The sequence below is a fragment of the Carlito syrichta genome, unplaced genomic scaffold (assembly GCF_000164805.1).
Source record: "Carlito syrichta isolate Samal-C Ts95f unplaced genomic scaffold, Tarsius_syrichta-2.0.1 Scaffold314870, whole genome shotgun sequence".
NCBI classification, from domain to species: domain Eukaryota; kingdom Metazoa; phylum Chordata; class Mammalia; order Primates; family Tarsiidae; genus Carlito; species Carlito syrichta.
The window spans coordinates 792,704-806,092 of record NW_007258966.1 but is presented as its reverse complement, the minus strand read 5'-3'; the positions used below and the strand labels follow the sequence as shown (position 1 = coordinate 806,092).

The window sequence follows — 13,389 nt, the reverse complement described above, 5'->3', positions numbered from 1 at the left end:
GGAAAGGTAGATCCAATATAGGGAAAGGATGAGGAGCCTGAGGGGAAAAAAAGTAGAATGGCCAGAGTGGAGCTGTTCATTCAGAATAAGTAGAAACTCTCATTGTGGCATCTCCCCTGGAGAGTGAAAATAAAGCAAATTAAGTTGTGACTCACCACCAAACGTATTTTGCTTCAGTTAAGGAGGAAACAGAAAATTAGCCAGCAGGGAGCTTAAAGGATGAGAGAGGAAATAGTAGGGTCCAGTGACATGCATTTTGCTGGGGTTGGAGAACATGGAGGAACCCTCTGAAGAGGGATAACAATTGGAAATGCAGTCCTACCTTGCTAATGAAGCATATCTAGCCCCTTGAGTTCTGATGCTCTCAAGTAACCCATTGTCTATTCCTCAGCCTTCTAGAGCTCTGCTCGAGTGATCCTTGAATAGACTATTGGAATGATTGTGCTTCCCTGTGTGACTGCTCTGTGTGCTGCTGAAATGGAACTGAACTTCATCCGCCCACCCAGCCAGCCCAGGGGTTTCACTTGACAAAACTCGGTTTGAATTCTGGTTTTACCACTTACTAGCTGTGTGATTTCTGAGCACATTACTAAAATTCTCTGAGCCTCAGTTTCCCCATCTGTGAAATGGGAATAAAAATGGTTCTTATATTGTAAAGTTGTTATGATAATTCCATGAAATAATTTATCTATGAAGTGCCTTACAAATTAAGTGCTTAGAAGGTATTAACTTCTATCCCCTTCCTTTCCTTTTGTGCTTGGGCAGCCTAAAGATCCCTTCTTTCTTTCACTTTAGCCTCTCCTGGGGGTTCTGTACCATTTAGTGTCGATAGCAGTAGCAATGGGGAGAAGGAGAAATCACACTTGTATACCTAATCCTGAATTGTAACCACATCTTTAAAATAAAAGTTAAAAAAAAATTAAAAACAAAAAGAAGGAGGAATCAGTCTATGGAAAGACAATGAAGAATGGTGGCTTTTTTTTTTCCTCACACTGAATTTGTAGTAGCGATAGTTTGAGGTAGTCAGTATACCAAAGTAGGAAAGCTAGATGGCCCAAGGTGAGAAATAGCCACTAAAACATGATGAGAGCTGTGTGAAAAAATTTCTACACGTGAATATATTTAATATGATAATATATCTGCATGTTCATATATTGAAAAATTAGAAGGGAACAAGGAAAACTGAAAATATTTTTGTTAGCACAGTAGAAATATGTTTTTGTAATGTTATCTTAATATTATTGTGCCTGCGGAGGAGGATCCTCTCTATTCTTGACGTACATAAATCTCCTTACCTTCTTTCCAAGAGAACAGCAGGAGGACAGGGTGCTGGAGTAAAGGGAATTGTGCAGTGGGAATAACATGCCCCCATCTCATCTGTCCTTCTGCCCAGCCTTCCATTAACCATCATGATCTACCAGAGGCCTGGAGAGCTTCCTATCTGTGGTGCTTCAATGCCCTTGCATCATTAATATCATCATCTCTACTCTTCTTCTAGGAGTGGATCTTATGAGGGAGGTATGGAAGAAGTTGTGCATGCTTAGCTGTCAGTCCGAACCTTTTAGAGCCAACAGGGGACAAAGGCAACAATCACTGTGTAATACTCTGAACTTTCTTGGCAGGTAAATACTGCTATGCATGAAGCAAAACTTATGGAAGAATGTGACGAGTTGGTAGAGATCATCCAGCAGAGGAAGCAAATGATTGCTGTCAAAATCAAAGAGACAAAGGTAAAGCACAGCACTTCAGTGAGGCCAAGGAAGAGTTGACTTTACAAATGTCAAAGTTCAATCCAGATGATTCCAGTTTGATCAGTTTGGATCATGAAAGTAAGAATAAATGAGGTTGTAGGGAGACAGGCAAAGAAGTAATGTTTGGCCTAGTGTTATGAATCCAATAAAAATGATGGCCATTCCCCAGAATGTGTTGGAAATGCTCTATATCTTGACCTGATTAGTGGTTACATGGGTAATGTGTATGCAAAAATTTATTGAGTTGTACATTTAGGATTTGGGTATATTATAAGTCAGTACTAAAAAAGTATTGGTAGAAATGTGGGCCAGGATTATGAAAGGACCGTGAATGCCAGTATGAGGAAAGAACATAACAGACAATGTTAGAATGGAAATGATAGGAATAACTGACTTATTAAATATAGAAGATGAAGGAGAGAGAGAGAAGAGTCACTGAAGACACCCAGGTTTCTAGCCCGGGAACTGAAGAGTCATGGTCAGGAAGGTCAGGTGTGGGCCTACGTGAAGCTATATGGTTTTAGGGTTGCTGGCCTGCTGGTCAGTGTTAGTGATTATAAGCTCATGCTGTGTGTATAATGTGAGACATTTTGAGAGCCTGGAGGGATGACCAATATTTTATGCTGTGCTGGATAGTTGCAGTTTACCCAGGAACTGAAATTTCCAAGAACACTCAGGTATGCATAAAGACATTTAGAGAAATATATACATAGAAATGTAGATACTCATCAAGAAGATACTTTTAAGTAAACATATATATGAAAATGTATTGATATTTTACAGTCTGCCAAAAATATTGCTGAGAGGTAAGTTCCTCATAATTTTTGTAAAATGTAAACAAAAACATAATAGAGGTCTCTGAGTGGTAGCATTTCTTTTATACTTTTTAATCTTCTGAATGTTCTATAATAAGCATGCATTGCATTTACAACCAGAAAAATTAATGTTATTAATAAAAAGAGGAAGTAGATAACCAAGAATATATGACTTGCAGCCTAAGCAAGCAAACTGTAGACAGGAGAAAGAGGGGTTGACAAGAGAGATATAGCAGGGAGGGTGAGAAGGTGAGTGGTTATTTTGAGGACCATGGACTATTAATAAGCTTTATTTTATTATTATTTTTTAGTTGAAGGCTCACCCCGTTGTCCAGGCTGGAGTGCAGTGGCACACTCAGAGCCACCCCAGCGTCAACCTGCTGGGCTCTGACGATCCTTCCACCTCAGCCTTCTAAGTAGCCGGAACTACAGGCGCACACTACCACCCCGGGCTAATTTTTTGATTTATTGTAGAGATGAGGTCTCACCATGTTGCCCCGGCTAGTCTCGAACCCACGGGCTCAAGCAATCCTCTCGCCTTGGCCTCCCAAAGTGCTGGAATTACAGGCTTGAGCTGCCGCACCCGGCCAATAAGCTTTATTTTTAGAATCACTGCAGCATATTTCTTTCATGCTGTTTTTATTGTTTTTAATTAAGCACTACACATTTTACCTTATTTTTTTTCTTTATTCCTTTAAGGTTATGAAACTGAGAAAGTTGGCACAGCAGGTTGCTAATTGCCGCCAGTGTCTTGAACGGTCAACAGTCCTGATCAACCAAGCTGAGCATATCCTGAAAGAAAATGACCAGGCACGGTTTCTACAGTCTGCCAGAAATATTGCTGAGAGGTGAGTTCCTCATATTTTTTTGAAGTGCCTTCTCTTGTGAAAAGGGGCGAGCTTAAAGTCACCTAATTCTGCTCGGGCACGTACGTAGCAGCTGCCACCTGAAGATTTTGCCAGTTAGGTAGTAACTGAGCCTTAGTGGTAAATTACCCTGTGGATTTCCGAACTCTGTTCTCCATCTCTGTAGCCTCCCAGTTCTTTTAAGGTACAGCCAAGCACTAGCTCTAGCTGCTGCCATAGTTATCTGCTGCTCACTCACGACTTGAACTTTCTATGATAGTGTTGTGTTGGTGTAGGGGCAGAGAAACTTTTAGTTACATTGATAGGTGTGTGGCCTTCCTAGTCTATATGCAGTTTCAATTGCTTTCATTTAATTATTCTTCACACACATCTTTTAAGAGTAGTAATTCTTAGACTTTTATTGAATCACTCACCATTTTGAAAATTGGATGAAAGTGGTTAACTTTCTTCTAGAAGAAAAACAATGCATTTTGGATATATACGCAGAAAATGTTGTATACAATTTCAGAGAACTTATGGATCCTTAGAAGCCAATCTATAGACCATTGGCAAAAAAAAAAAATCTGTGGTCCAAAGTGAAACATTATTCACTGTAGTCACCAAGGGCCTATGGGGGCTCACTAGGACAGATTTGACCTTCTTATATCTCTGTCTCATTCACTGAAGACTTTGGCTCCAAGATTGCAATTATCCTTCTATTGCCTCTGCCATTTTTCTAGGTGACTTCAGCAGCACCCACATGATTGACTCATATAATGATCTAGCCATCTAGCTTCCTTGACATCCCCTCTTCCAGTGAATCTGTTCCATTTCATCCACCCACTTCCATGCTGAACCTTACCATCACTCAAAATTGCACTGAAATCATAAATTAAAACATTCTATTTTCTAACTATAACTTCTATACTAACAGCTCTTTTTTTCTTCAAATATGTCTATTCTTCAACTTCACTGAGACCTCTAAGTTCTGACTCCTATACTTTTTTCCTACTTACTAGCTATTTCCTGTCTTCACTTCTTTCTTTAGCTTATTTAGGATCCGTGGTTTCTCATATCAGCTACTCTCTTTTCAATATCCCCAATTCCCTTGCCCCATTGTCCTTTTGCCACACCATATTGATAAAATCCCAACCCTAAATCAGTCCAGCTATTTCCATCTTTTCCATGCCTATATTTGAGTTGCAGAACTCTGCTGCTAAAAATTACTTAACCAAAGAGGATGCTACTACTGGACCACAAATTTATGACTTCTAATCTCACCTGGACCTTCAGTACTGACCTGAAATTCTTCTGTGTTACTTTGGCCAGTTTTCTTTTTAACTTGTCTCCTTAATGGCTATTTTAAATCTTTTGTGCTCACCTCAGAATTCCAGTCCTGCCACCTAACTGCTTATGCTCAGCAAATGCCCTTTTATTTTACAAAGAATAGTAGGTATGAGATGATAAATTCCTCAACTTCTCAAACCAAGCTGCCAGACATACTTACATCCACATTCATTACTTCTACCTTCGTTCTGGTTATACTGGAAGAGATATTATTTGTACTTTTGCCGCATGTCCTCTTTTTTCCATAGTTTCAATTTCTACTCCTCTATAGTTGACTTAACATGAATTTTTAAACCCACTCACATCTCTCCTACCTAAAAACAAAACAACAGAAAAACAACAAAACCCCACAACTTTCCTTTACTGTACCCTCTCTAGCTATCACCGTATCCCTCTCCTTCCCGTCATAGCAAACTTCTTGAAAGACTTTCCATTTCCTCACCCCAATCTACTCTTCTTAAATATTTAAAATTTATTTATATAAAAATAGTACCCTATACGTATTACTACCTTATACATAGAAAGTAAAATATTACTAGAAGTTATATTGCAAGAAATAACAATCTCTTCCTTACCCTCAATTTCTGCTCTCTGAAAATAATAATATCAAGCATTGACTTTGTGCTGGGCATTATTCTAAGTCTTTATAAGTATTAATTTATTTAAATTTCACAAAAACCTTAGGAAGTAAACACTACTATTAATCCCATTTTACAGATGAAAGAACACTCAGAGAGATTAAATGACTTGCCTATGATCACCCAACTAGTAAGGGCAGAGGCAGAATATAAATTTAGGGGGTTTAGTGCCACTGGTGGGTTTTTACAACAATGTCAAGTAATTTCAACTCTATCAGGTGTCTTTATTGGTATGACCTTTACATTTCTAAATAACATTCTTACATCGCTATTTTTTAAAAATTTTAGATGTTATCAATTGACTTCTGCAAATTTGGAAATTTTTTCAGCCATTATTTTCTCAACTTTTTAATGTTGCCTCTTTCCTCTCTAGTGGGTACTCCAATTACATATATGAGGAGGGGACCCCCAAAAAACATAACTTATTTATAAAAATTGTGTATTTATTCTTACATGTTTAAACTTCAGTCACCTTCAAAGTACTCTCCGTTTGATGCAATACACCTATCATGATGCTTTCTCCACTGCTCAAAACAGTTTTTGCCCTCGTCCATTTTGATGCCTTTTGGTGCTTCTGCCGTTTTTTGTTTGTTTTTTGCTTTGTTTATTTCACCTCTTTCACATTAGCAGTACCTTTCCCTTTGAGGACATTTTGCATACAGGGAAATAAAAAAAGTCACTTGGAGCAAGATTGGTGAATAGGGAGGATGGGGCATGGGAGTCATGCCATTTTGGGTCAAAAACTGCTGAACAGGCTGGGTGCAGTGGCTCAGGCCTGTAATCCCAGCACTTTGGGAGGCTGAGGTGGGGGGATTGCCTCAGCCCACAGGTTTGAGAACAGCCTGAACACTTGGTGAAACCTCGTCTCTACAACAAATCAAAAGAAAAAATTAGTTGGGTGTGGTAGTACACGCCTATAATTCTGGCTACTTGGAAGGCTGAGGCCGAAGGATCGGCAGAGCCCAGCAGGTCGACGCTGGGGTAGCTGTGAGCATGCTACTGCACTCCAGCATGGGTGACAGAGTGAGACTCCAACTCAAACCTCCACCCCAAAAAAACAACAAGCAAAACAAAAAAAAAAACAACTGCTGAACACTCAGCATGATGTAGGCAGGTATATTGTCATGGTGGAAGAACCAGTCACCTGTTTGCCATACTGAGGGTGTTTCTTGTGCAAATTGTGATGCAGCCTTCTCAACTTCCAGATAAAAACTTTGACTGACTATTTGATCTGAAGGAACAAATTCTGAGTGTTCTGCAATGGGACCCTCCCTCCAAAAGATAATCCTGGCTTTTGGGGGGAGTTCCCCCTTGTATACTAAGCTACTTGAAATTGTCCTATAATTCACTGATGCTCTGTTTTTTAAAATATTTTTTCCTCTATGTGTTCCAGTTATGACAGTTTCTATTAATTTGTCTTCAAGTTCTTATTTCCTCCCGAGTAGCTGGGACAACATGTGTGTGCCACCATGCCTGGCTATTTTATTTATTTTTTATAGAGACGAGCTCTTGTTATGTTGCCCAGTCTCGTCTTCAACTCTTGGGCTCAAACAATTCTCCCACCTCAGCCTCCCAAAGTGCTTGGATTACAGGTGTGAGCCCCTGCGCCTGGCCAAAATCTAACGGCTTTTAAGATCTTTTCTTTAACCCAGGTTTTCTGAAATTTCACCAAGATTTGCCTTGGTTGTGGGTCTTTTATCATTCATTTTGACTGGGCACTCAGTAAGTCCTTTTAATCTGAAAACTAGTGATCTCTAGTTCTGGAAAATTTTCTTATATTATTCTCCAATAATTTCCTCCCCTTTATTATCTTTTCTCTTTCTGGGATGCTAATTAGCCAGATGTTGGACATCCTATATATTTTTCTCTAATTTAAAAATATTTCATTTTCTATTTTCTATGACTTGGCCTTCTAGTTTTACTATCCATTTCTTTAACTTTTCTCTGTCTTTGTATTGAAATTTTAATTTCACAATCATTTTTTTATGTACAAGAGCTCATTCTTGATCTTTGTTTCTTTTTAGTATTCTGTTTTTACTTTATGTGTGCAAACTATTTATTTTTCTTCCTGGGAATATTAGCATTTAAAAAGTTTTCTTCTATCTGTACATTGTCTTAGTTTCCTCCAAATTTCTTTTCTCTGTTATTTTGTTTAAGTTGCTATCTTTCCCTAAATATCTGGTAAGCTTTTGGCTGTTTGTTTGAATTTAAGCACGGAGAGACAACTGGAAGCTCTGAGTGGGTGGGGACACTTTATTGCTTGGTCAACTTTGCTGTGGGATTATGAGGTGGAATACCAGCTTTTTATTGAAGGACTCCCAAGTGTCAGTTCTGTAGGTTTTTTTGTTTTGTTTTGTTTCGTCTTAAGTTCATTTCCCTTGGGGAGAATCCTCCCAATCTCCTGCTTTTGGTGAGTGGTGGGTGGAAGATATAAGCCTGGCTGCCAGTATTCTGAAAGCCAAGCAGGGAAAAGGAACTGAATGTTTTAAGACTGCTTTTAATATAATGTCAAAGCTCAGCAGAAAGTAAACCTCACATCTCCTGCCAGGATGAGGGAAGGGTAGTCTCTGGTTTAGTGGATCTGAGGATCTAGCTGTTCCTCGTGCAAACATTCAAATTTCTGTGGTACTATAGCAGCTTGATATTGATGGCTTCATGATCCAGCTTTCTCTGGTCCGTTTTTGGTTACCACATATTCATTCCTTTCTAGCTTCCAAACATTTGTTGACAGTCTCTTATTTGTTGGCATCTCTTTTCCATTCTCTTTGTCTTTGTGGGTTTATGACATTTCATTCTTTGACTGTCATTTCAGTGGGATTTCATGAAAGCAAATATAAAACATATATTTAAACCACTGAATTTAATCATGCCCACTCTTCAACCCTCTGAAATGTTTTTCTCCCACTACCACACCATTGAAAGCATTATTTTCAAGGTCACCAAATGAATACCTTGTTGCTAAATATAAGAGACACTTTTGTATCATCTTACTGTTTCCTCTTACTTGATCTCTCAGCAGTATTTGTCCCTACTGACTATTCTTACTTGAAATTTCTCTGCCCTTAGCTTCCATGAACACTCCTGACTTTCTTCCTATCCAGTTTTTGTTTTTGCCTTTGTGAAAAATTCTTCCTTTTACCTATTCCTTTAATGCCATCAATTCTTTGTCATTCTGTCTTAGGCTATTCTCTTCTTTCTCTATACATTCTCTTTGTTGTAAACTCATTAGTTTCTAGGGTTTCAATTATCATCTGTAGGTTGATGATTACCAACTCTTTATCTGAATCTTCTTTTCATAGGCGCATGTATAATCTGAAGTGTAGGTGGAATAGATATCTATTTACGTAGTACGACTTGAGAATCATCCACCCAACAGAAATATTTTTCTCACTGGTCTCTCACAGGGTCTGAAATTCCACCCCATTCCACTATCATTGTATTGTGTTAAGGCACCTTGACTTCAGTTAAAATGAAATTTTAGCTGGGAGAGGCATCCCTTCCCCTTTACAAATGACACTTATTATATTATCCCTAATAGAGATTAATGCCTTGAGAGATTGCAGCAAAATAGCTAGTGTGTTTTGCTTAATACAGAAACACAGAGAAGCACCTGCCCCACAATGTCACTTTTAATCCATTCTTAACCTTCCAGCCACCATTAACATTTGGGAATATAGTAACTCAATATTTATATTTATATATATCTCACAAACATAAGGTCATATTGTGTATACTGTATTATATCCTACATTTGAAACTTAATATATCGCAAACTTTTCTCCCTGTCATTGGATATTACTATAAAACCTGATTTCCAGTGGCCTTGTGATATTTCACCTTTTGATGTATAATACATTACTTATCTCAGGCTCCATTGTTAGACAATTATGTTACATATTGTGTATTGAGTGCCCTTGTAGTTATAGCCTTGCATATGTCTCAATTATTTCCATAATAAAAATTTCATGAAGTAGAACTCTGGTGTCAATGAATATTAATGTTTCATACTATTTAATAGTATAAAATTATAGATATTTAATGTTAAACTGGCCTCCAAAATGTATATCAATTTCAATCCTAATAGAAATATGTAGACATTATTGAATATAGGCATAAAAAACTCCTATCTTGTCATTTATTTGTAATCTAAATGCTATCTCATTTTAATGTACATTTCTTCGATTTCTCATGTATTAATAGTTGGAATTTTTAATATATTTGTTTACCATTTGTTTTCATGCTTTGTGAATTCACTCCTTCTGTTTTACCTATACTTGTGTCACCACTTTACTTTCCGTTCATTTCTAGACACCTTAAATCTGATCTGCCTGCCTCCAATTTTGACCCTTTCCAGTTCATCCACTGAAGTCATAGTACTATTCTGGAAACAGGAATTTGAGCTTATCACCCTTTTCCTTAAAATGCTTAGTGGCTCCCATTGTTCTTAAGATAAAATCCAAAGTTTGTAACATGGACCGCAAGGTCCTACATGACTTTGCCTCATTTTACAGTTCTCAAGCAAGAGAGAACACATATATATCGACATAGTCCTTGCTTAGCTAACGCCTACTCACTGTGTAGGTCATTGCTTAAAATTAACTTTCCCTGGGAAGATATTCCTTAGCTCCCAAGTCTCTACAGGTGACTCTTGTGTATGCTGTATTCACTTTGTAGCAGAACTTCTATTGTCTATTTAATGTCTTTCTCCTTAATGATGTGTAATGTCTTGAAGGAAAGGGCTCTTTGTCTATCTCCAGTGCCCACTACAGTGCCTAGCACATTAGCTGTGCTTAATAAGTATTGGATAGATAAATGTAAAGAAGAAAGAAGATTGGGGAAGCCAGAAAGAAATTTCATGAGCTAATTTTCTGGATTAACTCTTATCCTAAAGAGGTTGCTGTCTCTTTCTTTACTCACCAAATCCTGAAAAACTGGCTATTCAGTGTGAGACCTTAAGATTGTACTGAGTTAGTCATTCATTTGGCTTGTAGTTTATCCTGGAAACATCTGTATTTTCAGAATCAGCCAAGATATGTTGGCAGATGTGTAGCAGGATATACATGCATGAGGATATGTATTTGTTCAACTCCTCATTCCCTTACAACTAGTTCACCATAAAAGTTTCTTCTCTCATCTTCCTACATTAAGTGTTTTTTCCCTCCACTCTACCCTACATACTGTTGCCAAGGAAATGATTCTTTCCACCACGTCATTTGCATGCTCAAGGATCTTCATTGGCTCTGATTCAGAAGATCTGGTACAGGGTTTAACATGTATGTTTTGATAATAGTTTCCTCAGATAATTCTGATGTGTAATAATTGTTAAGAATTGCTAAAATATACCTTTAAAAAAAACAACAGTCTAAAAGGTTAAAGGTATAGAGTTTAGAATCACATAGGACATGAGTTTAATTATATTTCTGACCTTTACAGGTTGTGTGACATTAGGGAAGCTACTTAGCTTTTCAATGTGTCAACTTTCTCATTTGCAAAATGGAAATTACATCTACCACACAAGGTTATGGTATGGAGTAAATTAGATAATGTAGGTAAAGTATATGCATAATGCCTTACGTATACTTAGCATTAAATAAATGCTAGCAGTTGTCATGTTGTTAGTCATTGAGTCAACAATTATATTTTTCATTATATGTCCAACACTGTGTTGGAGACCATGGAAGTTATAAGAGGTACAAAATATGAACCCTGCTCTTGAGACTCTTAGAATTAGTTGAGGAGATAAAACTATCATAGCATTATACAATTAAAGTTAATAAAACGAAATATAAATATTATAAAAGATCAAATAAACGATGTTTTCAGGAGAAGGTGTTAACCTAGTAAGCTGGCTTGTTGACTAGTATTTAAAAAATAGGGAGAAGAACTCTCTCAAATTGTTCTTACCAAGCCTTCGGAGGTCTAGTTTTGATGCTGCCTGCCAGATGGAAAATGATGCAAAGGGAAAATATCCAGTATTAACTTCTCAGAATTAAGACAGGGTGGGGGAGTGTGCTTGAGGGGTGAACTATGTGAATAAATGTGGTATAACGCTTAATTGGTTTCTTATGGTTAAAATTTAAATGGTTTCTATTGGAAAAGCACAGATATGATATTTTCACTTAATGAATAAAACCTCACAAGTCATTTATTTTCACCTTGTTAAACCAGAAATCAAACACTGGATGAAGGTTGCAAACCTATTTTGATGTATATTGATGTACTCTTCTCTTTTCCAGGGTCGCTATGGCAACTGCATCTTCTCAAGTTCTGATTCCAGACATCAATTTTAATGATGCCTTTGAAAACTTTGCTTTAGATTTTTCCAGAGAAAAGAAACTGCTGGAGGGGCTAGATTATTTAACAGGTGTGAAAATGCTGTACTTTTCTTCCCATTTTAATTTTTTTCTTTTGGTGTGATTCTATTTAAAAATAATCTGAAAAGGACAATACTTACAATGAAAATGTTTTATAATCTTTAAGATGATACATGTATCTTTTTAGATAGAATATATTTCAATTTGTGTAACAGAAAAGAAGGATTACTTGTTAAATATTTCTGCAGTCAAAGTTGGTATACCATCCATATTTAAGGGTGAGCACAAGAAATTGCTGGTGAATTTTTCCTTCAGTCTATCTTTAACTATTATGAATCTAACAGTAATATATTTTTACTTCTTATGAAGGTAGAGCTCAGGTGGCAATTAGGAATATTAGAGAATGTCCCACATGGGTACAAATACTACACAAATGGTTTTAAGGAAAATTAGGAAATAGCAGATCAGAAAGAAAAATGCAAGAAATATATGGTTTGCAGCAATTTTAGAAAATGAATGATGCAACCAACCTGTTACAAATGCTGGCTACCTTCAGGATTACTGAATGGTCATTCCATGAGAAATATATACACTTTATCCTTGCAACTATTTTATCAGCATATTAAGATAGCTGTCATTTATTGAACATCTAATTTTGCCAGACATTGTATATTAATTTTATGTTATTAATTCTTACAATAAATCTATAAGGTAATTATTATCCTTTTACAGATGAGGGAACTCACATTAATTTGCACTTGACTATACTTCCAAAAATGTATAATAAAATTTATTTTGGGTCAGGCATGGTGGCTTATGCCTGTAATCCCAGTGCTTTGGGAAGCCGAGACGAGAGGATTGCTTGAGGCCAGGAGTTAGAGACCAGCCTGGGCAACATAATGAGGCCTTGTCTACAAAAAAACAAAAATTAACCAGGTGCGGTGGCACACACCTGTAGTCTTAGCTACATGGGAGGCTGAGGTGGAAGGATTGCTTGAGCTCAGGAGTGCAAGGCTGCAGTGAGCTATGATTACACCACTGCACTCCAGGCTGGGTGGCAGAGTGAGACCCTGTCTCAAAAACAAAAACAAAAACACTTATTTTGAAATAAAAAGCAATAGATTGAGGGTCATGTATTAAGAAAATGTGTGACTTCTTTAGTCTAATATCTAAGTGTTTATACAGACAGACTAGGACAACTGGGAAGTCATCACAAAAATTTAGGCTTATATCTTTGCCTAAAATATCTTTATTGTAGCAGAAGTGGTTTTAGGGAGCTTGAGGTTGCAGCACTTTGCTTCAGGTGGCATGGTTCATGCCACCTAAAGCCTTTCTATTAAGAAAACCACTTCTCCAAGAGATGTCAGGTTAGGCAGGAAGAGTAAGGATCATAAAGAGAGAGTATACTTTCCTTATTATCTTTTCAACTTTTCCTTACAGCCCCAAACCCACCATCTATCCGAGAGGAACTCTGTACTGCCTCCCATGACACCATTACAGTCCACTGGATCTCGGATGATGAGTTCAGCATCAGCTCCTATGAGCTTCAGTACACCATATTCACTGGCCAGGCTAACTTCATCAGTAAGTCATGGTGTAGTTGGGGCCTGTGGCCAGAGATAAGGAAATGTAAGGAAGCAGTAAGCTGCTCAAGATTGGCCGGGGCGCCACGAGGCAAG

The 13,389-nt window shown here is 37.5% G+C and overlaps 1 protein-coding gene across 2 annotated transcripts in view; it reads left to right on the top strand.

Moving 5' to 3' along the window:
* Window positions 1-13,389, top strand: part of MID2 (midline 2) — an 84,333-nt gene that overhangs the window by 60,394 nt on the left and 10,550 nt on the right. The window contains exons 4-7 of one of the 2 annotated variants that reach the window (XM_008072187.2): window positions 1,623-1,730; window positions 3,266-3,414; window positions 11,633-11,760; window positions 13,151-13,294. In XM_008072187.2, coding sequence (XP_008070378.2) covers window positions 1,623-1,730; window positions 3,266-3,414; window positions 11,633-11,760; window positions 13,151-13,294 — 529 coding nt within the window. Of the gene's footprint in view, window positions 1-1,622; window positions 1,731-3,265; window positions 3,415-11,632; window positions 11,761-13,150; window positions 13,385-13,389 lie in introns of both variants that reach the window. The other variant, XM_008072185.2, reaches the window with a different exon arrangement.